Source organism: Leptodactylus fuscus, chromosome 5 (assembly GCF_031893055.1).
Source record: "Leptodactylus fuscus isolate aLepFus1 chromosome 5, aLepFus1.hap2, whole genome shotgun sequence".
In the NCBI taxonomy this organism is placed as follows: Eukaryota; Metazoa; Chordata; class Amphibia; order Anura; family Leptodactylidae; genus Leptodactylus; species Leptodactylus fuscus.
Window position 1 is genome coordinate 220,038,205 of NC_134269.1, and position 27,877 is coordinate 220,066,081.

Genomic DNA, 27,877 nt, shown 5'->3' on the forward strand with positions numbered 1-27,877 from the left:
ACTGGTTATACTAGACATCCATCTTTCCCATATACAGATGGGTTTGAGCCCCTCCTCTGACAGGAGGTATGAGGGGCCTCAGCTGATGGGAGGTAACAGAGAGCTCTATGTATATCTGGGGTCTGGGCTGTCACCTGAATGTCACACAGCGCCCCCCCCCCCCCCCCGACTACCCTGCCATATATGTGACCTCATGAAACAAACATACGTGTACTGGTGTTGTGTATGTACAGCCATGATCACAAGGTGGCGCCTGACTAACATCAGCAAAGTCCAGGGTCACCCCAGCATAAGGACCCACCCCCTTACTAAGCCTTAACATAGAAAGCAGTTGTAACACAACTTTCCCAGAACCTTGAAAGGTGAATTGCATAGGTTATGAATACATGTCTGACTAACACACTTACCATTCTGCACTTAGAAAAGCTGGGCCACAGTGGTTGCTACTCAGCTCTCTAGAACCCTGTACCACATCAGTCAATGATGTAACCCATCTTTCCAGAGCTGTAAATCTGCAATGCTTAGGGGCATATGTCTGCCTTACATACATAAGGTCTCAGGAAAGCTGGGTAAGAATTTTGTCACTATATTGCTCCTGGTGTGGGGTCATTGTGGGATTTCTAGTCCTCTTATATGATCGATGCACCTGCTGGAATGTGGGAGCAGCGGCACTAGGACCCTGCGGTCTGCAGGCAGCCTCTTGAATGCGTGAAGTATCGCACTTAACCCTTGGCGTTCTGACTGTGAGGGGTTAATGGCGCCTGGAGGAGGGGCTACCCCGATGGTCCTGGTGTCTAATACCTACAACCTGCACCCCCCTCCCCCGTTTCTTTCAGGTCGGCACAATCGTCCCTTTGTGAGGAGCGGCAGGATTAGGGATTGTGTTTTCTATTATTGTGCCGCTGATTAATCCTGACCCAGTGTCGCTTTCCTCCTGGGGTCGGGGGGGGGGCTGCGAGAGGTTCGGGGGGCTGTGGGGGGCCCTGGCTCCCACTTCCTCGCCGCTGCCAAACTCTTTTCACGCCTCATTTGCCACGTAAGCGATTACATTTTTACACTGACGGGTGGATTCTGCCTCCTCGAGGGTCACAAAAAAAGAGAATTGCTCTTTGTGCCGGAGGAATGCGCGGATGGCGAGCGGCAGCGACTGTGACGTGCGGCGGCCTCTGCTGGTAACACCGAAATGGAAAGGCGCAGGACAGGTGTGAAAATATCATTACCCCAAAACTGACAACTTTTATACCCATGGAAGCCTCAATGAAAACAAGGTCGCCAAATACACGCAGCCACATTGTAGAAATTCACGTAGACAGAAAGTGTCTAAGTGTTATAATAATGGTGCCATTCAGTATGGGAGAAACATCCAAATGCTCCAGAGCTGCACTCACAATACAGCTGGATTCAGAGCTGAAGTTTCCCAGCAGAATAGTGAGCGCAGCTCCGGAATAATATACAGAATAAACAATGTAATGTATGTACACAGTGACTGCACCAGCAGAATAGTGAGCGCAGCTCTGGAGTATAATACAGGATAAGTAATGTAATGTATGTACACAGTGACTGTACCAGCAGAATAGTGAGCGCAGCTCTGGAGTATAATACAGGATAAGTAATGTAATGTATGTACACAGTGACTGTACCAGCAGAATAGTGAGCGCAGCTCTGGAGTATAATACAGGATAAGTAATGTAATGTATGTACACAGTGACTGTACCAGCAGAATAGTGAGCGCAGCTCTGGAGTATAATCCAGGATAAGTAATGTAATGTATGTACACAGTGACTGCACCAGCAGAATAGTGAGCACAGCTCTGGAGTATAATACAGGATAAGTAATGTAATGTATGTACACAGTGACTGCACTAGCAGAATAGTGAGCGCAGTTCTGGAGTATAATACAGGTTAAGTAATGTAATGTATGTACACAGTGACTGTACCAGCAGAATAGTGAGCGCAGCTCTGGAGTATAATACAGGATAAGTAATGTAATGTATGTACACAGTAACTGTACCAGCAGAATAGTGAGCGCAGCTCTGGAGTATAATACAGGATAAGTAATGTAATGTATGTACACAGTGACTGCACCAGCAGAATAGTGAGCGCAGCTCTGGGGTATAATACAGGTTAAGTAATGTAATGTATGTACACAGTGACTGTACCAGCAGAACAGTGAGCGCAGCTCTGGAGTATAATACAGGATAAGTAATGCAATGTACGTACACAGTGACTGTACCAGCAGAATAGTGAGCGCAGCTCTGGAGTATAATACAGGATAAGTAATGTAATGTATGTACACAGTGACTGTACCAGCAGAATAGTGAGCCCAGCTCTGGAGTATAATACAGGATAAGTAATGTAATGTATGTACACAGTGACTGCACTAGCAGAATAGTGAGCGCAGCTCTGGAGTATAATACAGGATAAGTAATGTAATGTATGTACACAGTAACTGTACCAGCAGAATAGTGAGCGCAGCTCTGGGGTATAATACAGGTTAAGTAATGTAATGTATGTACACAGTGACTGTACCAGCAGAACAGTGAGCGCAGCTCTGGAGTATAATACAGGATAAGTAATGCAATGTACGTACACAGTGACTGTACCAGCAGAATAGTGAGCGCAGCTCTGGAGTATAATACAGGATAAGTAATGTAATGTATGTACACAGTGACTGTACCAGCAGAATAGTGAGCGCAGCTCTGGATTTAACAGAGGATCTATAATATATAATAGGTTTTCACTGCTGTTTTAGCAAATATTAGTGTTCCACACTTGATCTGAATGAGCAGCGCTGCAGTGTAAAGTATGAGCAGACAAACATCTCAGCCTCTGATGAACCAGAGAAGTTACACCTGAAACGTGTCTGAATGCAGATAGTAGGTTCTGTTCAGCCACAACAATGATGGGATTAGTAGTTCTAGCTCTGGTTACTTTAACAAATAGGATGGTGTGCACCTTTAAAAAGCAGCCAATTTACGTCTGTGTATAATTCTTACATCCAGGCCGGAAGATCTGGGGGGGGGGAGGGGGGGTCCTCGCTGACCGCAGTGTCATAAGGTCAGAGCACTTCTTCCTCCTGCAGTCAGAGGTCAGCGCCCCAAGGACAGTATTACAAGGAAAGAAACCAATAAATGTTGCAGTTCCGGTTGTTCTCGGAGCAGCTGCCGCTGTATATGTGGTGGACAGTCGTCTAATAACTCGTAATTAGCAGTGAGCAAACTTGTGTCAGGCGTCAGAAGTATTAACCCCGGGCCCCCCAGCCCCTTAGCAGCTGACAGAGGAGAAATACCACACATCACTGCAGGGAGGTATGAGGTGTGAAGCGTCTCATGTCAACATGGATCAATTTACATCTCTAATAGACTTTCACATCCAGTGTCTGAAATCCTCTGCTAGCGGTCAGTGACTAAACCTTCACAGTTTACATTAGGTTCACACTAGTGCTCCCTCTCTGTTGTCCGAATTTGTCAGAGAACCAGAACAACAGAGCAGTGCACCTCACTGACCACTGAGATCAGCGGATGAAAAGGTCCCACATGTTCGACTTTTTCCTCCACCGAACCTCAGCGGAGACTCTGGAGCAAAAGTGAACGTAATTTTACATTCAGAGGTCAAAACTGCACCCACAAATAAAACTTCTCACAGCTGAGGGTCTGTCACAATCGTAACAAACCTTCAGCTGCTGCAGGACCCCCTAAACGTATACAATGACAGCAAGCAGAGGGCAGGCGGCTCTTACTTCATCTCCAGGACCTCCTCCAGGTGCTTGCGCCGCTCGGCACGCAGACTGGTCAGATGAATCTCCTTCTCGGCTAGTGACTGCTGGGTGGACGATAGTTTGGCCTTCATGGACTCCAGTTCCTGTTTCACCTTTTCCATGGCCATCATCAACTCCTCCACCTGAGAGAGACACACATGAGAATATAGTCACCGACTAAAGAAGCCGAGCGCAGAGATGGGGTTCATAGACAGGAGAAACTGCTGCACCTGCACCCAGTCAGAACTAGAGGGGGAGGGGGTGGCTTACAGGGATGCTGCACATGGACAGGATATAATCTATTGCATGGGTAAATACCAGCTATACCAGCCATACTGTATATCCCCCCCCCCCACCAGATAACATTTTAGGCTAAACGTAAGTTTTAGCCTTTTAAAGGAAAAAGCCTCCATTGCAGAGATGGCTGCCCCTGTGCGACTGCTCTGTTTCTTTAAGGAACCCCCTGGCTGTGTGCCGGCAGAACAAGAGGGGGTTTCACAGCCTCCATAATGACCCTCTGATTACCAGCTAATTATAATTAGAGAGGACTCAGGATATAGCAGCCAAGGTCAGCCAGTGAATGCCGGATCAGTCAGCACATTGGGAGCGCTTGTCTTCTTTTCATGAGGCCGATCGACTTTTCCGCGAGCAGCGCCCGTCATTTACCTATCATGTGTTATGGTGGGATAATAAGGATGAGGGGGAACTCTGGGAACAGAGTGCTGTCTGTCCGCTCCGCTCACCTGCGCTCTGCTCTGACCTAAAGCATGTAATTGGGGAGGACATCAGGTGGAGCGAGGCTGTGTGGGGAGAACCCCGATCATCATGGTGAGGCGACAGCAAAGAGGGCACTGACTACAGGAGGGGCGAGGCTGTGCGGGGAGAACCCCGATCATCATGGTGAGGCGACAGCAAAGAGGGCACTGACTACAGAAGGGGCGAGGCTGCGCAGGGAGAACCCCGATCATCATGGTGAGGTGACAGCAAAGAGGGCACTGACTACAGGAGGGGCGAGGCTGCGCAGGGAGAACCCCGATCATCATGGTGAGGTGACAGCAAAGAGGGCACTGACTACAGGAGGGGCGAGGCTGCGCAGGGAGAATCCCGATCATCATGGTGAAGCCACAGCAAAGAGGGCACTGACTACAGGAGGGGCGAGGCTGCGCAGGGAGAATCCCGATCATCATGGTGAAGCCACAGCAAAGAGGGCACTGACTACAGGAGGGGCGAGGCTGCGCAGGGAGAACCCCGATCATCATGGTGAACCCACAGCAAAGAGGGCACTGACTACAGGAGGAGCGAATGACACCAATTTAGATCAATCCAACAAATTACATTACAATAATGTCAGATTTAAAAAAAAAAAAAAAAAAAAAAAGGAATAATATATATAAATTATAAAAATTTAAAAATATACATAAAAAAACGCAGTGATATGACAATCTGTTATGTGCAGATTTACACAGGACTGCGTCTAACCCCAGGGCACTTAGGTGTGGATGTAGCAGAGCCAAAAGCCTAGTGTACTCAGTTACAAAGCACAAAGTCAGTGGCAGTCAATGCAAACATTTTAGTTTCCATCCGCAGGTTTGTTACAGTGTATCAGCGCTCTCCAGTGTCAGGTTCCCAGTGGCTGACAGCAAGCAGAGGACTTGCAAACTATGACAAGTTGCAACAAAGCGCAACAGAAAGTTCCAGAACTTTTCATAACACAACCATGATTGCTGGAGCAGTACTACAGTCCCCAGCAGGACGTCACCCTGAAGCAACGTCCGTAGATAGAAATGATTGTGACCCCGCGCGGTGTCGTAAAACGCCTTCTTTAAAGGTCGAATAAGGTGACGGCACTGGCAGTAGCTGGAAAGTCTGAAGAAAACCACCCGCTTCTCGGAAGATGCTAAAAACGTATGCGGAGGAAGAGAGTTTACTTCATGAGTGAGGAACCATGTTATCAAACTTTGGGGATACTTTAGGCACCCCCGTCAGCGGCCCCTCTTACTCATAAAGGGATTAGGTTAAGCATTCGTCCTGCATGAGAAGACGGGGTAATGATTAACTGGAGGGAGTGGGGGTGGGGGGCATAAAGGGTTAACGGTTAATTTTCATGCTCAGTGGTTAAAGGGAAAGGGTCACAGATTCGGCGCCCCCTGCTGATGTAATGATCTCATCTACAATGTGACCACTGTCACAGACGATTGACAGAGGCGTCTAATTAATAAATGGTTAACCCGCGATTAACGAGACGAATAAATAAACCGGCGCGGGATGAACTTACCATGTAATCTGGACCATCTTATTATTAATACAAATCACATCCGTCACCGCGCCGGATCCCCTTGCCAACAGGAAAGGGAAGGCGGCCAAGGTAACTGGAGAGCGGCAGGTAGCCTGTGACTTATTATTGGTTGGCTCCTACCAGCTGTGGCCTGATCTCATGGTGGCGACGTAGGCATCATGAAACTAGTGACTGTGGGAGAACATGAGGTACTGGAGGTAGTGCGTGCCTTATGCCTCCTCAGGTCACCAGCTTAAAATGAACTGACAAGTCCCCCTCAGGCAGTAAATGGCCACCTTCATTGTGATTGTGGGGGGATACTACACCTGAGCAGTCCATATCAATGTGCCATGTGGGGGCACTGACGTGAAGACCTGCCAAGTTGACGGGACACCACAATACTGTACGTCTCCCGGTCACAGACCAACCGGTTCTGCCTCAGCAACTGTTTAATTAAGTAAGAGATATCTCCCGTCTACAACAGACACGGCTGGCATGAGGTATGAGGCACAGGGTTGGGGTGAGGGTGACTGCCGGGCCCTGTCCAAACTTATTATTTATGAGAGTGACAACTATTAACAGCATTTAAAGGGGAACACTAACATTAGGCTGTACGTTACTTTGATGTGTGATATATGGTAATGTTCTTTTTGTCCACTAGAGGTCAACAGAACAAGATAAACCATAGGGAAAGCATCTTACTTTACAGCCTGCTGTGACAGTGAATGTTATAACTTTACTGTAAGACAGAGGGAGAATGATTAGGGCTGTGGGTCTGGGAATAGTCTAGGGGTCACTATGGCACAGGGTGAAGGGGTCCAGAGAGGAAGGTCATGGCAGACAGAGCGGGGTGCTCACTATACCTTGCACCATTTAAAGGCAGGATGAGCGGCGTCATGCGGGACTTCACAAGACAGCTTCAGAAAGGCAGAGAGAGACACAAGAGAGGAGGGAAGCATGCGGTTATACAGGCACAGTGTCATGCTGGAAGTACACACATCCTGATGGCGCATCTTCCCACTGAGTCACAAAAAACTTCTAGACAACTTGGGCAGTGGAGTTAAAAGTAATGGCCAAGTTACCACTAAGTGACACATTGTATCCAGACCGATCTATTCTAATATAATGGACACAAGGATACGTTCTCACTGATCCATACACTACTTCATCAGCAAACCGTGCAATGGAGCTAATGTCACAGATACAAGAGCACCTCGCCACTGAGCCACACACTAATGGAGCTAACCTAATAGACAGAGGGTCATGTTACCACTGAGCCATACCATAATTCATCACCAACCCAATGGACACAAGAACCTGTTCCTACTGGGCCACACACTGACTCTATATCATCTTGTATATCAAACCCTCATAATGAACTAATATGAGCACTTACCCACTGAGTAACACACTGTCCCTTACTAAATATCAGATCCCTTTACTGTGCTACAAAGTGAAGGACACAAAAACATCTTCCTTTCCCACTGAGTCACACACTTCCTCACCAACCAGTAGAATTGGCCTCTTACTGAGCTAAGATCACGCTCCCACTGAGCCACACACATACCTGGCACAGTCCTACTGAGCCACATCTCCAATATGCAGTGTAAAGAGCCGCCTGTCGTTATCATTCTGACTATGCTCTGCCTACTAACCAAGCTAAATCTTGATAGAGATATCAGGACACTTACCCACTGAGCCAAGCAATGCTTTACTACAGAGCTGAACATCCAAAGCTGTGGACCTGCCTAGTCAGGTTGTCCCTTCCTATCACATCTTCTGTAAGACCTATCCATGACATCTTCCCACTGAGGCAGCTCCTTAAGACATCAGGACATTCATTCATCTCACAAGACAACCAAGTGAACATCTTCTCGGACACAAGATCGGCCGGCACGTTGGGAGTTGTAGTTTATCGACAGCTGGACACCACAGTAGTAAATAACAATCCCAATGTAGTGATAGTACGCAGATGACTAACTGCAGCTTTGGTTGTGACTGGAGGATAGAATATATGATCCAATCTCAGTTGCCTATGCAGAAGTCACATACACATTACTTACATGCCGTCTCCTAAGTCATCACTTGACCGTCTAATGTATATAACAGCACCCACCCCCATTTACTACACTCTATCTATGCTATAGAGCTGCACCCTGTCCGTGAAGGAGGAGCTATAGTGCTGTTCATCCTGCTCCTCCTGGTTCATGAAAAGGATACCAGAATGACAGTAACATAAATTGAGAACTTTGCTGATTTTGAGGGGGATAAGTCTGCAGTAAGCGGATGCACAATCCTGGGCCCCGGGGTCTGACCTGCTTCTGATAGTTGGTCCTTGCAGACTCTTCTTGGGCCAGCACCATTTCTCGCTCGGCAGTGATCTGCACGCTTTCGCGCAGAGCCTCTTCCAGCTCTTCGATGCGATCGTCCTTTTGGCGCATGACGTCCTGCAAAGAGTAATGGCAGACTGTGAGGCACAAGGCCAAAGAGACCTCAGCAGAAAGGAAACCATCAGCCAGAGGTGTCTGGGAGAAGCAGGAGGTTAGTGGCAGAAGACAAGTGGTGAAAATCAAAGACGGCGTCCTGCACAAAGATGGCGGCCGGCCGGAGAATAGTGCAGGGTCAGCCATAGCGTTAAAGAGCTAGCAGTCAGTGATGGGAAGACTCAATGGAGAGCAGGGGTGTAGTAGTAGTCGTAGAGTAGTAATAGCAGCCGGTGCAGAGCAGGGGGTTAGTAAAACGTTAAGAAACGTCTCAGTTAGTGAAGCAAGAGTTAAAGAGTTAAGACATTGTGCGAAATAAGAATTTAAAAGGACCTAAAATCAATACCTGAGGTCCCCAATCCCACCCACCTACTGCCATCATCCGTGGTTGGTTGGCATCCTTGTCCACATCCCAATGTGGCACTGACCATGGCAATACCATTGCAAGCTCTGCAGACTATATGGATGTCATACAAGGGAACCATCACTTCAATGCCAATGGTTGGATCTGGCTGGGACCCCGGCACAGGGGAGATAAATCAATTCCAGATGCCGGTATGAAGTGGATTTCTCAGGAGCGAGGCCGGGGGGATTGTGTTACACGGAGGGTCCGTCTCTTATTATTACACGGAAATGGTTTGTGTTAAGTCTTGGGGTTTTTTGCGGCTCTTCGGCTCAGGAAATACGAATGTTTGATGTTCACCTACAGAAGGGCGGGATGAAATGGAGCTGGATCTTCAGGAAGTCTCTCTTGGCACCCCGAGCTGAAAGGGGCGCCGAGGAACATGTTTAAGTAATAAGCTCAGGGGTCGTCTTGTAAGTCGTTGGAGGTTGTTCTGCGAGATCCACCAGACAACATGGATTTTCTGGGATGGAACCAAGTGGAGGAGCTGGGGGTCAGAGGCCATGGATTAGCTGCAACACCCCTCCAAAATGTGCGCCCTATAAACTTGTCACATGATCCTTCTAGGGCACTTCTGATTGGCCAAGAGCTTCAACAGAAACCAGTGGGGGGCACATATTTATGTAGTATGTGCTTCATGTCCTTGTATTTGATACCAGTCTCAAATTACGGTCAGAATTGTAAAAACGTTAAGTTTTGCAACTTTCTGATAGACTGGTCATCCGTTCTTTACCGTTCTTAAGATCTGGGATTGCTGTCAGTGAATGTGAACATCCGAAGGCTGAAGCCCGGCCCTAATCCTAAACAATGTATCCAGTCTAGACACAAACACAATGTGGACTGATACATTGTAACAAACTATCAGGACCGGAGCTCACACAGGATTATCCAGACTGGATACAACTGTAGCAAATCCTCAGCTGTCAGAATTCATTAGAAAACTGCTGAATTTTTTGTCATTTTGTATACTTTGGGGTGAGGGAACATCCGAAAATCTTCTAAAAAAAAAAAAAAAAAAAAAGAAATTGCTCAAGCTCTGTGTACCATATGAGAGCTGCTCCCCCCATCGCTCTATTGTTTGGTTCAGTCCACCGTGCTGCGGGTTTTTCTTTTCTTCTGTCATCGCTCCCATTAATCTGCTTGACATGATCCAGCACCGCAGAAAGCCTCAGATCATAATCTTACAAAGTAAGTGCCCCCTGCCAGAAACAGAGAGCGACGAGCTGCAGGATCCAGGGACCCCAGCCAATCATCAGACAGACAGACAGCCTGGGGGAGGGGCTGCAAAATGAGACCCTAAAAGCAGGCATCAGACCACCTGTGTCCAGCCTGAAAGGGCAACTCCAGTTTCCTTTTCTAAAGTCTTGAGATCTGCCTCCATAAACAGATATTTGATGGTTTTTACCTCCAACGCCCTGAGAGGTTAGAGTATCCAAACAAATCATACAACGTATCATACAGCTGATGGCTTAGATACAATGTATCAGCATCACTATAGTGAGAGGTGATCAGGTCAGACCTTTGGGTATGATCACAGCAAGCAGAGATCCCAGGACGATCAGCCTCTGGGCGCAGTCACAGCAAGCAGAGATCCCAGGACGATCAGCCTCTGGGCGCAGTCATAGCAGAGACCCTGAATTTTTTATTATCTTTTCATGAAGCCTGGGAATAAACATTGGCAGTGTCTGCTCAGTCTCAGACTGTCTCCTCTCAAGCATTATAGCATTGATCCGTTATGATGTCATGTGAGCCGCTGTCTCGTGGTGACGGTCTCGCAGGCCATGGCAGCAGCATTCATCCTGCGACTTCCTGGCCAGCGGCTCCGAACAAGACCCGTCCAGTAAACTGCTGTGTTTGTCCAACGTAAACAGGCTGGGTGAGCTGGAGATGGCCCAAACCACAAACCCTGTGCCGGACACCTTGGCCCCAAGCCAGCCCTGTGAATCAAGATGGCCGCCTGCGGGTCCCTCAGTGAGCTCCATGGCGTGTCTCCAAAACCACCATCCCCCGGGGAACCCGAATTCATCCTTCCAAACACAACAACCTGAGACGCAGAGGCCAAGCACCTAAATCACAGGCTCTTAGAGAGGGCACGCAGAGAGCCCCCGCTGACTAATTGGAGACATTTTTCAGGGGCCCTAATCCGTCTCTCTCGCGTCGGTCTCAGTGAATGGAGTCTCTGTCACTGCCCTCCGCCAGACGCTCGGAGGAAAAGGCTTCAGGGATGTTCCTGAAATATTTCTGACAAGCAACGAGACCTTCAAGAAAGAGGCAGAAACCTCAAAGTGTCTCCAGGAATTCTTCCACAAACAAAACTCAACAAAAATTTTTTTTTTAAAAAAAAAAAAAAGTCACAAATTGTTATTTTTTTTGTAATTTAGTAATTTGATCCTGGATTGGAGCCGCCGACCGCAATGGACGAATGCGTCACCCCGTGCGTAACTTCCGAGCCGCCATCTTTGGGTTTTGCGGATTGAGGATGTTTCACCTCGCCCCCTCCTCGGGCAGCACAGAGCAGGGAGTGTGCGGTGAGGGTATTTATATGGCGGGAGGGACGTGCAGATGGTCTCCGCGGGAACATGCTGATCTTATTTTCCGAGGTCTTACAAATTGTGTTCTATTAATTCCGGCCAAAAACCACGGAGACCAGAAAATTTCTAAAACTGGGTTTTCTGTGAACTGACCCCAAACCCAAAACCTGCTGGCACCGGCATCTGAGATATAAATCTATATATATATATATAGAGAGAGAGAGAGAGAGCGGTTATATATGGCCACAGGCGCCGACGTCAGAGCGGACCCGAGCGCCTCAATCTGTACAGGAATATTTCTGATTCCTAATCCCATTTGATACTCTATATGTAAAACTTCCTTTAATCCAGGATTTGATATTTTGGGTAATTCCAGAATTATAACCCAAAAGTCCTTTACTCCAGAACATGACAGTGGACAAACGTCCTACAATCCAGAATACCAGGACTTGGAAGGAAGCTTCCTTTAATGTACGTTGTGGACTTCCTTTAATCCGGAACCCAATGGAACGTTCTGTGACCTTCCCCGTCTCAGGCTTTGGAGCTGCTGCCTTGGTAGTAAGGAGAACAGAGCTCACCTCGTGCCAATGTACCAGGACTCACCTGGTGCCCTCCTGCCCCATTATATAACACAGCACTGAATGTGACACCGCAGCCCCGATCCCTGTCCAGACTGCACACGTGTTTGGCGCGGTCGCTGGGGGAAGAGGCAGAGGGATCGGTTTGCCAGTAGCGTCCTCCAGGAGGGATGAATTTTCCACTCCGGGACAGTGAGTTCACAGAGCCCACCGCAGACCCCGAGCGAGGGGAGGAAGGAGGAGGGGGCTGCCAGACTTCATTAAGCTCCTCGTCTCCCACCTCTCACAGTGGAAGCCGCTTCTTCATCTCCAAATGAAAATATTCCGCTTGTACATGTGGGATCGGGCCGACGGCTAGAGGGGGGGTAAAGAATAAGAAAGTCCACCTCCCTTATTCCCAGTGGCCCCTACATACTGACCAGATTATTAGTGATACCATCAGCACATTCCTCTCCTGAAATACTCTGTGCTGCTAAAGAAGCTAAGCATTTGTCAGAATGTGACTCCCACTTGCTGATTACATAACACAAAGGGTATCTCCTGAAACACTCTGTGCTGTTGGTAACTCTACTCCTTCCATCATGTCTCAGTCTGTCCCCACTGACCACTCCCCATCCTTTCCATCCAGCTCCTGAAACACTCTGTGCCGCTGAGGCTTCTACCTGCAGCTGCTGGGAGCTGTCGGTCAGGTTGTCCTCTCGGCGTCTGGCCTCCTCCAGGAGCTGAGCGTTCTTCTTCTTCTCCACCTGTTCCTTGTGTTTCAGCGTCGCCACCTTTTTATTCTGGTCCTTGTTTTGCCTGGAAAAGAAGTAAGAAAAGGTGGTAAGACTAAGGCGTCCTATCAATTTCTTGGGAAAGCTGGGTGATCGCCAACGAGGCTGCTAATATAGCGCACACGATGCGGAGTCACTCAGCTTTCCTAAACTCAGCATGCCAAGAAAGCTGGGTGACAAACAACAACGCTACCCTTACAGCCTCTATAGAAGTCGTCACCCAGATGTAATATTTAGAAGCCTGGGAAAGCTGAGTGAGAGGTATTATGTCAGTTTTGGTTTTCACCCAGCTTTCCAAGAACCCTGAATGGCAAAGTACCCTGTAATGCAGTAATTACACTCTGTAGGCAGATTGATCAGTTGGGAAAGCTGGGTGAGAAATGTAACAAGGACCATCTTGGTTGTCACCTAGCTTTCCCAGAAAACAGGAGGGAGGGGTGTGAATACTTTCCCCAGTTATGTAACTCTTCCAGTAAAGCAGTGGCGGGCCGGGGGCCGCACCAGCGCACTCAGGGGGTCCGGAGTCAGCTGACGGGTTACACTCCAGTCCAGTGTGGTTTGGACATAGACGTTTGGCTGGGAGTTTGGGCCAACCCAAGTAAAATTTAGCTGACATGGCCGATGCAGCCGCCCCGCAGGGCCGAGCCCTCTAATTAGCCATATAACGAGTCAGGAATAGCCGGGCTGAGGCGGAGCGGCGCATACAAACTGACCCATCACATGACCACCGCTAAATTACCTCATACTCCAGTCACATCCAGAGCTGCATTCACAATGTCTCTCTGCACACTCTGTTAAGGCTAGGTGGAAGAATTGTGAATGCAGCTCTGCCTGTGACTGGAGTACAATGTTTTGGGATGGAGGCAGTGAAAGGGTTATGGGGCGGCGGGTGTAATGCTGAACTCTGCGGGCGACCCTCTCCAGGAATACAATGGGTTTGCTGAAATGCATAGAATCATCCAGGGGAGTCGGGGGCATCGACACAATGAGTGACCGGACACAGGACAGAACAAGCCCAACTCAGCACAAGCTGACGGGGCAGCGGACAGACCCTCGCCATTAACCCCTACATGTCCTACAGCCTAACCTGTCTCCAGCTGACAACCGCCAAAACCGACAAGTGACAACTCCCATCCCCAACCTACATCTGGCAGGTACCCTCCCCCCAAAAAACTGCCTTCTGACAATCTCTGCGCCCATCTCTGGCCAACAATATCAATTCCTGTCTCTGGTTGTCAGCTACCAACCTCTAAACTGCCTCCTGCAGACAACTCACTGACTATCCCCTAAGCACTGCCTCCAGCTGACAACTCTCTGCCTGATCCAACCTGACACCCTATAATCTGCCTCCAGCTGACAACTCTCTGCCTGATCCAACCTGACACCCTATAATCTGCCTCCTGCTGACAACTCTTCTGCGTTCCCCTGAACTGCTCCTGGCTGACAAAATCCAACAACGACTTGGCCTACCTTTGGCTGACCAACCTCCCATTGCTCTTGGACTGCTCCAAACTGACAACTTGCAACCTATTCCCATTTGACACCTCCTGCTGACAACCCTGAACTACCTCCAGCCAACAACCTTAGACTCTGCCTTCTGCCGACAACCCGTTGCACATTTCCCCTGAATTGCCTTCCATTGAATACCTGATCCCACTGACAACCTCCTTCCCGCTGACAACCCTTCCTCTGTACTACCTCCAGCTGACAACCTTATCCAGTCTCACTACCTTCAACCTGCCTGATGCTGACAACCATTTTCCTCCCCATCTGCACTGATGCCAGGTGACAGCCCAACCCCATTTGACAAACTATAACCTGCTGACAATCCTTTGACATCCCCCAGCTAACAACCTTATCGCATCTGACAACTCTTAACCTGTTCTCATCTTTTTTCCCAGTCTGTACTTTTTCCAGCTGACAACCTATTCCCATTGACAACCTGCTGGGTTGTGGCTGCTTCACCTGGTGGCCATTATAAAGTGACAGCCAATGACCAGGAATTATGGGTAATTTGACCATACTCAGGAATCTGCCCTTATCTTCAGATTTGATCAGCGGATACCGGTCACCGTATTATTGCATCGTGGTGAGACCACCAAACTGGGTGAGGGTTTGCTACAATTGTATCCGGTCTACACAGACAAAGTTCAGCCGCACTGATACAATGTATCTATAGAAAAGCTGCAGAATATACATAAATAAATATATACATATCTGAATGTGCCAGTCCCTTATATGTGACACATAATACTACAAGACTCAGCCAAGAACTCCCATGAAATGGTTATATCCCGTAACCCCCCCCCCCCTAACTATATGACACTCTTCCCCGCTGAGCCCACAGCTGTCAGCCCCTCACCCCAATTACATCCCAGGACTGCAGGGTGTTAATCCCCTGAGACTTGACACATCTCAGCGACGTCCCCTCCTCACACGTGTAATAGACACAATCCCAGGAGCCGGAAAAGTGTCACGCTCTAATAATCCTTCAGAGACCCCTAAAGACTAACACGGGGAGAGATTACAGCGGGCGCCAAACATGTCAAGCCCAGATACTAGTCATACACCAGGACATCCCCTTGACACAGACACCTTCTGGGAAACTGGGCGACAAACACTAAAGGTGGCTTTTAGAGATCGCACCCAGCTTCACGTGAATGGGAAGAGTCACAGCATATTAGTAACACTCTCTATGGGAGCGCTAGAGTCGGCCATATTGGTTGCGCTGCCTGGTTATGCTTACAAATCCCCCCCAGCTAATAATACATTTGCCATTCAGTCCTCCAGGAAAGCTGTGTGACAGCTCCAGGGTTGTAGCCAATCAAATTAAAGACAAAGCCGCCACACGAGAGACGCACACTCACCTTGACGTCATGCTGAGCAGAGCCACATGTCCAGGAAAGAGACAGCAATGAGAGATTTAGATAAAGAGACAGTTAATGGACACGGACAGAGAGGAGAGAAAGAAGGTTACAATAACTGTAATGACTGCTAACGAGGGCGGGGCCTGGTCACATGACCACACTTGGGGGTGAGAGAGTGTCCTACATGAAGCCTACAACTTTGGGTTTCAATCCCTCTCTGCTTGCTGGCCGTGACTTGGATCACTCCTAAATTCCGACAACCCTCAGTGAGGATGAGACGATGTAACACATGATCAGGATTTGTGCCGGACATGTGTAGGATTCCAGGCTGGATTCAACTGTGACAAACCTTCTGCTGTGAGAAGGATTAGGTCAGGATGGGCTTTCAGCTTTCCAACCACTGACAGCAAGCAGAGATCTTGAAAAGGATGAGCAATTGATACATAAAGTCTATTAGGAAATGGCAGAACATCTCATGATACAACGATTAAAGGGGTATGCCGGTAACTACTGAAAGAATCCAACTCCGACCACTGGGATATGCACTGGTTATGAGAGCTAGGTAGTCTACTCGCCAGTAGGGGGAACGGCAGGTCAGAGTTCACGGTCTCAGTGGTTGGATCCTGGGGGTAACTTGCTGTGCGTGGAATACCCGCTCTATTACTGTGGGTGAAGTCTTTATAACACAGGGTGTGATGTGAGCCTAGGAATGTATGTGGGTACCTACAATGGAGAGCTGCATCCTGTGCCCGCAGGACCATGCACTGCAATAGCGGGGTTGCAACCAGGTACATAGGTGCAGAAATTTGCATTGACCTACATATTTCCAAAAGCGGACAGACCTCTACCCCCAAAATGTCTAAGAGGGTGAGGAGGAGAACGAAGATCCAATTACACCAGTTTTACCAAAAGACCACCGGCCCTACATGTAAGGAAGGAGCACAGTGCCCTCTAGTGGGGGCTGTTAACAGTGCAGTCATACTGGTGGTTGTCCCCTCACCTCTCCAGCTCGGCGATCTTCGTATCCTTCTCATTCTTCTCATTCTCCATCTCCTTGAGGATGTCCAGTAGCCGGTCCACCTCTGCCTGGGACTTGCTCGCCTCTTCCCGATACTTTGCCACCTCTTTTTCCAGCTGCTGCACCCGGTCATTCACCTCGGGGTTGGATTTTGCGTCCTGCGCAGCATCGAGGGCCTAAGGAAACATAACCAAATATCTTTTAGAACAGAGGTCACCCCTACATAACTGGTTACTCAGAGGTCTGGAAAAGCTGGGTGACAAGCCCTAAAGAGCAGTATAGGCAGCCATATTGGTTGTTACTAAGACTGGGGGCCTCTTTAATAATAGGTGTGTGTGGATGTTCCCTTCTTGACACAAATTTTTCATCTTAAGTGGCAAAACCAGGATGACGTCAGCTCGCTGTGACTTGGTCTCTGCCTTGGCAGTAATGCCGAATCTGGTCTGTTTCTAGCAGACTTGTGATGGAAATAGGGTGAGCATAAGAAGGTCGTGCCCAGATGTCTGGCTCACACACAGTCCCCGAAGCTGAGGACGATAGACACCACTTTTCCATGACAGGACGGGTGGCTGTGAGCAGCTGGCAGGACCAGAGGGCAGATGGTACTCACCCCATCCCTCCCCCTACTTCTCTTGGCTGCTGTGGGTGATAATTAACAGTCGCCTGTTTACATGAGGCAATCTTCCCATACACCTGGCACCATTGCACCATCCACAAAACACACTGTGTGCTCTGTCACTGTCTGCCAGGGCGAAGTCACGCCAACAGGACCAGGGCAGGAGGGCCAAAAACCACATAGAACTAATCACAGGGCTATGCAGATGACCAGATACGCCCTGGAAGTGGAACCCACAGGGGACATGATATGGTCATCAAACAGGCAGCATGTCATACATACATATACACGCATGTAGAAGCGACTGAACATGTATGGCAACTACGCAATCATCTGACGCAAGAAGGAGGGTGAATAAATGTATATACACAACATAGTCACTGTGTACATTCATTACATTACTTATCTTGTATTATACTCCAGAGCTGCGCTCACTATTCTGCTGGTACAGTCACTGTGTACATACATTACATTACTTATCCTGTATTATACTCCAGAGCTGCGCTCACTATTCTGCTGGTGCAGTCACTGTGTACATACATTACATTACTTATCTTGTATTATACTCCAGAGCTGCGCTCACTATTCTGCTGGTACAGTCACTGTGTACATACATTACATTACTTATCCTGTATTATACTCCAGAGCTGCGCTCACTATTCTGCTGGTACAGTCACTGTGTACATACATTACATTACTTATCCTGTATTATACTCCAGAGCTGCACTCACTATTCTGCTGGTGCAGTCACTGTGTACATACATTACATTACTTATCCTGTATTATACTCCAGAGCAGCGCTCACTATTCTGCTGGTACAGCCACTGTGTACATACATTACATTACTTATCCTGTATTATACTCCAGAGCTGCGCTCACTTATTCATGTTGCACACACTCTCAGAGCACCTACTTATGGAGGGATAACAGAAGGAGAGGGAGGGAATGTATGCATTTTATTATATGGAAAAGCACGGGAGAAAAGGAGCAGATGGGCCTTGTGTCTATTTACTGAAGGAAGAAAGGAAGATGGACAGGATTATCGCCCATTTATAAGAGGGGAAGTGAGCAACTGACAAGAATCTGATCGTTAACCATATCACTCAGGTTGGAGGGAAGGTTTAAGAAAACTCATCAATATTGAGAAGTGACATGGAGGGAGTGCACAAACAATGAAAGTGAGGAGTAAAACATGCGGGCATCAGCTTTAACACACGGGTCACCATGCGACAACCACTTACTGCTTTTCCGACGTGCTGTAACCCATCTGACTGCTAAGATAAGGACAAGAAACAGACTGAAGTCAGACAGAAAACCTAAGAAGCTGCAAGGTCATCATCACCTCTTCTTTATGTAGGGAACCCCTCTCACCCATGACACCCGTATACTAACAGGACTCGGAGCAAACATCTCTGTTACAGTGTAGTAATTATCAGAATTCCTCACCTTCCTGAGCTGGTTCTCGAGCTTAATAAACTCCTCCTTCCTCTGCTCTAGCGCAATCTCCAGGGATTTCAGTCTGGAATCTTTCTTAAGGCCGGAGGATGCCAAAGTAGAGGCGTGTTCCTTCAGATCCAAAAGTGAAGACTGCACGGACCAGGTCATGAGAGAAGAAACAGGAACACCATATTGTCAAGCACAACTTCAAATACATCCTGGACGAGCCCCCAACTTTTCTAGATAAACAAAATTAAAAAAAAAAAAAAAAATCCACCCCCAACAAACACTATGTAAATGTCATTGTCACCTGTGTCTGGATAGTGAACAAGGAAACTGTGGGAATGGCTCATGCTCATCAGAAGATCACACCATCCTTGGTCTGTCTGGGGCCCTCAGAGCCTGATAGCTATGTATGTGCCCTCACGTAACCACTGCCCCAAGATCTAATAACAGCTAGGTCAGAATTGTCTAGATGGTGGGCAATATATTGAAATGACTGTCCTATTTCTCTTAGTTTAATGGTGCACCCCCCACACTCTTTCAAAGTCTGTCAACAAATGTGTTTGATAAAGTCTCCTGTCTAGCAGTCAGCGACCTGTCAACAAGAGGTACACTACCCAAAAGGAGCCTCCGAGAGCCTTTTCATAAGACACTGGAGGACACACTTTTACACCCTCAAGGATGAGTATTGCAGTTCTGAATCTTCTTTTAAACATTGAATGTATTATCCCAAAGAGACAACATAATCCCCAAGTTTCTTTACCAACAGGCACTCAAACTGGTGCCACTAAAAATTCCCTAAACCTAAAATTGAGAGTTAATGCACCCCTCCCAGAAACACCAAGCAGCATCTTACTGGCCACTTTGCAACAAAATATTATATCCCGGACGAGCCCCCAAGTTATTCTTTAACCCCACCTCCTTTTCAGACAGGTCTCCTTGCAACGTGCTGACTTTTTCTTTCAAATCTTTCAGTTCTTTCTTGTATGATTCCAGCTCCTCTTGCTTCTCGCGTTCATCTCGGTCCCTCTGGTCCTTCAGACGTTCAATGATTCTCTCCTAGGACGCAGACACGACCTTTGTGTTAGCAACTTTATACAACACGTTCTAATTCACATTTAGTGCTGAAAATGTAGCCATACCTTCTCTGCTAGCGCCTCCTCCAGGGTGGTCAAGGCAGTGTCTGTGTTGGTCGTGTCAGCCTGGAGGGATTTTACTCGTTCCTTCAAGCTGCTCAGTTGTTTCTCCTTGTCCCGCAGTTGCTCCTGAAGGTTCTCTATCTGGACAACAAAAAGAAATACACCATTAGGTGAACTAAGAACAAAAATTTAAAGGGATCCTATCAGTCAGACACAATTTTTTGTAGGGACCACGTCGGAATAGCCTTAAGAAAGGCTATTCATTTCCTACCTTTCGTTGTCTTCTCCGCGCCGCCGTTCGCCTACAATCCCTGTTCTTGTTGGTATGTAAATGAGTTCTTTCGCAGCTCAGACAGCACTGGGGGCGTCCCCAATGCTGCGAGAGAACTCTTTTCAGCGCCGCCTCCTCTTCTTCAGCAGTGTCAACTTCAGCCTCTTCTTGCAGCGATGGTTTGTAACTTCTAGGCCTCGGGTAGAGCAGACTGCGCATGCCCACAGGCCACGAGAAAATGGCCGCTTACAATACTGTGCAAGCAGACACTTTCTCGTGGCCTGTGGGCATGCGCTGTCTGCTCTGCCTAAGGCCCGAGGCCTAGTAGTTTCAAGCCACCGCCGGATGAAGATGACGCTGCTGACGAAGATGGAGGCGGCGCTGGAGAGTTCTCTTGCAGGATTGGGGACGCCCCCAGTGCTGTTTGAGCGCTGGGGCCCACCCCCAGTGCTGCGAAAGAACTCATTTACATACTGACAAGAACCGGGATTGTAGGTGAACTGCGGCGCGGAGAAGACGGCGAAAGGTAGGAGACGAATAGCCTTTCTTAAGGCTATTCCAACGTGGTACCTACAAAAAAATTGTGTCTGACTGATAGGATCCCTTTAAGGATCTCATAAATACAATGCACGATGTAGCAATAGGAAAATAACAGTGAGATCCCTTTAATCCAGCATATCTAATATCTGCATCTATTTGGTCCCCTGCCTGGTCAGACACCAAGGGCCACTGGAGGGCCCCAGTAGTGATCTGGCTTGACCTCACACACGGGATGAAGGCCGCTCTCAGTGCTGTAATTAATGAGAGGCTTTGGCCACAACAGGGCCGTGTCGCAGACTCCTGTGTACACAAGACAAGCCCAAGCTCCAAAAATACCCAGCCAAAAAAAGGGCCCTTTCAAAGTAAAAGCCTGTCGCAGGAGATCCCACGAGACAAGACGCCCTTGTTGTCTGAAGACACCTCTAGGTTCTAAGATGAAGGGTTAAGGAACTAGACCGTGGGCAGCAGCGCCCACCGATCACCTGACCAGAGTGGGCAGAAAGTGTTTATTATTTGTTCTGTACACCCTTTTATGACATTTAGAGGTCGTGAACCCTCAGTTTAAAGGGCAACTCCACCAAAATGTCACAAAGAAATATATTGAAGTTTATAGGATCTGTGCTTGCTGGTACTGAATGCAAACACTGTGTATATACAGAGGGTGAATAATATGGCAACTCAGAAGAAAAAGATTATATAAGAAACAAAAAAAAGGGGGTTGTCCACCCCAAACTGATTTATACTGATGACCTAGCTATCTGGGGGTTCGAGACTTGGACCCCAAACAGATCAGCTGTACTGGCAGCCTCTAAGTGCCAGAAGGGGAACGCGCACTAGCTCTTATATTCAATGAAGGGAATGGTGCAGAGCGCCATCCACTGCATAGTGGTGGTTCCTGGGAAGTGCAGCACTTCTCCTATTACTGGAGAAGTAAAGCTGATCTGTGCAGGGACAACCCCTTTAATGTCTGTCGTCTCATGAGAGATACTTGTGCTTCTTGTTATCAGCCGTTTCAGGCTGCAAAGAGACGGCCACTGGACAGGAGAATATCATCTATTTCCGGGAGAATTGGCCAAGAAAGAGGTGTCAGGCTTGTATGTCTCTCGAAAACTTGGGGGCTCGTTCGGGATGACATCAAACATGAGTTACGTGATACAGCAAACAGTCACTGCACCTATCGTATCTAATATATACACACACACGCCTGAGGATGCTGGGATCATTAGTCAGACCAGTATATCCAGTACAGATGTAATAAAAAGCTGCCCCAGTCCAGTCCAGTTACGACACCAGTCATATTAATGAGGCATGTAGCTGGCGGTGCGTCCTCCTCAGACCTGGCACCTGTACTCTGCAGCTTAGCCTGGCTGGCAGCGACATCTTCCAGCTCTAGAAACATACTTGCCAGTGACGGCAGGGAACAGACTGGCGGGCGCGGCGTCACCGAAGAGCCTCTGTCATGACCGCGACCAATTACCGTTTCCAGGTCAGCGGCTCCCGACAAAAGAGAAGGGAAATTTCTGCAAAGTGACACCAGGTGAAGTGAGGCAGGAGAGCGATCCTGTGCCAGCCGTCTGCACCCGGACTACAGGCTCTACCTGCCACACACACAGGGGGTATATAGTCTGTATATAGTCCTACATGGTCATGTGACTGACCGGTCCCAGACGTTGCGTTACTTTGGACTGGAGACACTTTTTAGGATACAACTGGAAACATATTCTAATTCTACATAGTATGGAGTCGTCTGCCGTCCACATCCCATCCCAGGCTGCTGTCCCTCCTCCATGCTTTACAGTGCAGCTCTGCTCAGTTAGGACACAGTTATAATTAATGACACCGCCTACTGGAGCCTGCCATAGTCTGAAATCCTTATGCCTGTGGCTTTCCAGTCCCTCCACCATACTTTGCACTGCAGCTATACTTGTATTTATCGGCTGCTCAAGCTCAGTGCTAAGTCAGTGCAGCTTAAAGGGTTTGTCCCACTAAAAACATTGTCAGATTGTTAGGGCCCAACCACTGGGTCCCCCCACAATTAGGAGAATGAGGGAACAAAAGGAAGAGGCCCCAGCAGTTGCACCCCTATTCTGTGGATAGGGGATAAGAGTCCCTAATGGGACAACTCCTTTAACTTACACAGATCAGGGTAGTACTACATCTCCCAGCAATACATGAGACAGAACTCTATGAAGGGAAAGAGCAAACTTATAGAAAAAAAATGATCAGACATTGCCATCTACTGGTGAGAGCTCAGAACTGCACAACATACCGAGGCCATACAAGTAACATCTGGACATCACCTCATCGCCACCTACTGGTGACAGCCAGAACTGCACCAAATACATTGATCCCATAGATCTAGACATTACCTCATCGCCACCTACTGGTGACAGCCAGAACTGCACCAAATACATTGATCCCATAGATCTAGACATCACCTCATCGCCACCTACTGGTGACAGCCAGAACTACACCACATTGATCTCATACAAGTAACATCTGGACATCACCTCATTGCCACCTACTGGTGAGAGCTCAGAACTGCACCACATACTGATCCAATACAACTAACATTTGGACATCACCTCATTGACTCCAGAGGCAGAAAACCCGTACAAGACTAATAATACTGAGGGTTTGTCACAATCTTATCCCCGAACAGACTCAAGACATGTAACCTGCAGGGATATATTGTAAAAAGTATCAGGATAAGAGAACTGTACCAAACCCTCAGCTGTGCAAACTATAAAGGACAGGAAAGAATTACAGCCTTTGGGTGAGATGAAGTTGCCATTCACCGCCAGGAAGCCATTTAGTTTCTTACCTTCTTCTGCAGCACGTTCACCTTCCTCTCCTTCACGTCCAGCATGTCTTTGAGGTCGTGGATCTCCCCGGACAGGGTGCCCTTCTCCTCCGACATCTCTTGAATCTGCTTGGTCTTCTTGTTCAGCATGGTTTCCTTCTCCTCCAACCGTAAGCGGAGAGCATCCACCTGCAGAGTGAGGGCGCCACATGATCAGATCAGGCTCCTCCCACTAAACGGAAATTTATATCGTGCCCCATAACCCACCCACCAGAATTTGGATACTTGGCCTCTTACTCCACCTGCTGATCAAGTGCTTGAACTGCAGTCACCATATGCAGACTAAGATATTTAGACCCACCAAACCCAACACCCATCCCCCTCTGACTCCACCCACCAATATCCATCCTCTCTAGCTCCACCTACCAGGAACAATTATATCCCACACACACACTTAACATCTCTTTACAGATTGCCTTTGTAGTCTTTGCAGCTCACCTCAGTCTGTAAGATGGCGGCTCGTTGCTCCTTGGCTGTCAGGGACTCCTTCAAGACCTCCACATGCTGCTTGCTGTCAGAGAATTGGTTGGTGAGGGTCTCCAGCTTGGTCTGCAGGGCCAGCAGTTCCGTGTCCTTCCGGGAGAGCTCCTGCTTTACTTGTCCGATCTGCAGGGGGCGACACTAGTCAGCAAAGTACAGACTGAAGAGCACTGCAGACAAGACAGAGGCCACTGACGGGCGAAAAGCCGCCATAAAACCCAGACAGACATATAACCAAGTCCAAACAGTGCCCCCCGCAGGAGCAAAACATCCCATCAAATACAAGGCCTCTAATCTGATGTATAGTCATATCTGTGACTGGGAAAGCTGGGTGACTATGAATGTAATTCCCATTGAGCTGGTCATCCAGCATTCCCAGACTCCTGAAGGGCAATGTATCTAGTTATGTTCCTACCAACTAGGTAGGTCTGCCATTCAGCCGCATTGAGCAGCACCCAGTCTTGAATGGGTTAATTTGCCATTCCAGAATCTGGTACAGACTTAAAGAAGCTTTAAAAAAAGCAGTAATGTCACCCAGCTTTCCCAGAGGCAGACACAACTATGAATTTGGTGACTTATTTGCCATGAATTTCCCAGAGTTGAGTGTGAGTGCAGAGGTTAGTGTGAGTGAGCAGAGATTTACAGAGTGAGGTGTTAGAGGCAGCGCAGACCGCCAGGAAGAGACAGGGAAAGCCAGCGGACAGACAACGGGCAGCCTTACGCCAGACAGCTCCGTCTGCAGAGCTGACACTCGTTTCCTCAGCTCCTCCGCCTGGCTCTCCTTTGCAGTCAGTTCCTCTTTCAGCTGCTCTACCTGTCAGAGACAAGACTCAGTCACATCGTAGGCGGCGGCGCGGGGGAGAGCGGCGTGCCCCTGAGACCCCCAATACTAAAGAGGGACCCCCAGGACATCCTCCAGTCACATATACAGAATGGAAACTGAAAGCTCCACAGCTGAGGGGTCAGCACAATGTATCAGGACAATGTATCTCATACGACAATGACTCGGAGCGCTGCGGAGTGGGGGAGTCAGTGGCTGCCATACAGGCGTCATCCCCAACACCCCGGGAGCCCGTGTATCATCGAACAGGGGAGCCCCAGAAAACCCCCATAAGATGGAATACCCCAAACAGGAAGGTGACATTTCTCTACACTTTGTTCAGCTATTGCTCCCAGTTATCAGGCAGAACTACCAATGAAGAAGCCATCTTGAATACAAGTGTTGTGCTGCCACCTAGTGGTCATAACCAGTACTACAGCACTTTACAGCCTCCATTAGTCTTGATCAATATACGGCATACAACTTTATTGTGCTTTTTTTGGCACAGATTGGGAAGCTGCAGTGACTGTCCAGCAGGGCGGCGCTGAGCTCACCTTGTTCTTCATGAATTTGGAGTGGCTGCGGTACACCTCCATCTGCTTCATCTCCTCCTCCCGCTCCTCGGTGCTCAGGGCCCCATTAGACTTCAGCATCTGAATCTCTTCCTCCAGATCCCGCAGGCCGCGCTCCATGGAGGTGATTTTAGAGTCCTAGAAAATAAGTAAGATCTTGTGACCCCGATCCGGGCGACCCCCACACCTTACCCCATATACAGCCCACCAGTCACTAACACACAGCGCTGACTCCTTCTAGCCCTGCTCCACCCACATGACTGGCGCTGCTGGGGGTCAGTCGGTCCCACTAGATTCCCTATAAGATCCTATAGATGTCAGCGGCAGCGCTCGCCCTCACGGCCAGGTGACAGCCTGCTATCTATATATAGCGGCACCGTCTTGGAGATGGGGGGGTCTCGTACCTTCATCTCGATCACGGTCTGCAGAGCTTTGGTTTTGGCAGAGTCCGGAGCATTTTCATAGCGGCGATGGATTTCCTGCAAAGACAATAATCCAGGTGAGACACCTGCACTCCTGCGAGCTGCCCCCTAGAGGCAGGCACTGCCAGACGCCCGTTGCCAGGAGAGGACGCCGCTCGCTCTACCTTTGGGCTGAGATCCGCTCGGCAGGTTACTTGAGGCAATGGAAGGAATGCCAAGATCTCAATTAACCCCGTATATGCCTGTGAGTAGTACCCGGCAAGTAGTGCAGGGGGCGCAACAGAAAGGTGGGAGGGACAGGATGAAAAGGCGCACACGCCGCCACGCTCCCTCAGGACGGGGGATCAGCCACAGGCATGGGATATGGGAAGACCCTTCCCCCAAATACTGCTGCTCACGTGTAGACATCGAATCTATAGAAAACATTGCGTCTTACGATGATCTACAGGGAGCTGCAGTGCCCATCGTGTCCTCTAGATGGCAGTGAATTTCATGCACTGGCTCAGGGTAAGTGACCGCACAGTTGTGACCCCAGAGATTGCAGAGACCTGGCCAGGGGGTCAGAGAGGTGACCCGAAGACAAAACTAACAATCAGAGGTCTGGGAAAGCTGAGTGGCAACCCATGAGAGATGTAACTATTCCATATATCATCAACTACTTCTCCCAATAATTATATCTGTCCCTGGGAAAGTTGTATGACAAGTATTACCTATGCTTCAGTTCCTATAGGGACTGTCACCCAGCTTTCCCAGATTCCTGAAAAGCAAATCAATTATTTTCCATTTTTAATTTAATTTTTTTTTTCGTCCCCAAAGACTACACCAAGACCAAACTCGTGACAGCGCTGGAAAAGCTGGGTGAAAAATCAACCTTCATCCCAGCCACAATGGTACCCAACTTTCCCAGAGTCTGGAAAAATCCACTTCGTTATAAAAAGCTGCCGACGTTGCAGATCCAGCAGTGAGGAATGGTGAATGGAAACCACCCAGCTTTCCCAGGTACGGATATACTGAGGATTTGTTATTTCATTTACTCCCAGCAGAGAGGGGGTTAATAGGCGCCGGATCTCCCGCCGTCCGGACCGCGCTGCCGTATTCTCCGCTACAGTAGCGCATTTATCTGACACCCACGGCTGCCATGGTGACCGTCTCCGTGGAAACAGGAGAGTAGCCGTCTGTTTAACGCACCCCGGAGCTGCGGAGACATCGGCGCGTTAACCTTTATACTGCCAGGACTATGACCTGGCGCTCACAAGGGGGGGCAAATTAAACCGTATCCACAGAAGTTGTCTACTCCAATCACATCCAGAGCTGCACTCAAGGAAAAACCCGCACAACAAAGACCAGATCTGCCACAATCTAAGACGCAGTGGATTCTGGGGGCTCGGCCATATAGCTAGGTTTGTGTGCAGGCAGCTTTGGATGTGACTAGAGTATACAGGGCTAATGACCTCTCTCAGCATGTTGGTCTCCTTCTCCTTCTGTTCCAGCAGACTCTCCAGGTGGTGGACATGCATCTCGGCCTCGGCCAACCTCCTCGTCCTCTCGTGGTCCTCGTCCATGACCTTGGAGGAGATGCCCTTGCTCTGCAGCATCTCCAGCAGCTTCTTGATGGACTCGTCCCTGGCGTTCAGCGTCTGTTTCTGCGTTTCGATCCGTAGCTCCATTTCCTCCAGCGTCTTGCGCAGCAGGAACAGCTCCTTGGCTTGGCGGTCATGCTCGGCATGCAGGATGCGGAAGTTTTCCTCGGTCAGTTCGGAGGTGAAGACCTCTTTGGAGCGCCCCCCGCTGTCCTGCTGGAAGAGCTGGTTGAGGTCTCGCTGGATGCGCAGTTCGTCTTGTAGCGCCTGGATAGTCATCTGTAGATGCTGCAAACAGATAGAAGGGGAAAAGGCTGTCAGATACAGAAGTCATGAATACAATGCCAGAGCTGCAGTAAAAACTGACACTTAGTACTCTAGACAACACAAGGTGGCGGGAATGTAACTCTAGGGGTGGGGGCATCTGCTTCACACGCACTACGACAGCTG

The 27,877-nt window shown here is 48.7% G+C and overlaps 1 protein-coding gene across 1 annotated transcript in view; it reads right to left on the bottom strand.

Moving 5' to 3' along the window:
• The window catches only part of LOC142204635 (uncharacterized), a 96,849-nt gene that overhangs the window by 17,969 nt on the left and 51,003 nt on the right, over positions 1–27,877 (bottom strand). The window contains exons 19-34 of the mRNA XM_075275942.1: positions 27,299–27,715; positions 25,830–25,904; positions 25,408–25,563; positions 24,755–24,847; positions 23,992–24,159; positions 23,515–23,682; positions 19,883–20,020; positions 19,659–19,799; positions 18,747–18,887; positions 18,542–18,574; positions 16,667–16,860; positions 15,667–15,678; positions 12,689–12,824; positions 8,347–8,478; positions 6,895–6,948; positions 3,739–3,899 (exon numbers count right to left, since the gene is read on the bottom strand). Of these exons, the coding sequence (XP_075132043.1) occupies positions 3,739–3,899; positions 6,895–6,948; positions 8,347–8,478; positions 12,689–12,824; positions 15,667–15,678; positions 16,667–16,860; positions 18,542–18,574; positions 18,747–18,887; positions 19,659–19,799; positions 19,883–20,020; positions 23,515–23,682; positions 23,992–24,159; positions 24,755–24,847; positions 25,408–25,563; positions 25,830–25,904; positions 27,299–27,715 (2,219 nt within the window). The remainder of the gene's footprint in view (positions 1–3,738; positions 3,900–6,894; positions 6,949–8,346; positions 8,479–12,688; positions 12,825–15,666; positions 15,679–16,666; positions 16,861–18,541; positions 18,575–18,746; positions 18,888–19,658; positions 19,800–19,882; positions 20,021–23,514; positions 23,683–23,991; positions 24,160–24,754; positions 24,848–25,407; positions 25,564–25,829; positions 25,905–27,298; positions 27,716–27,877) is intronic.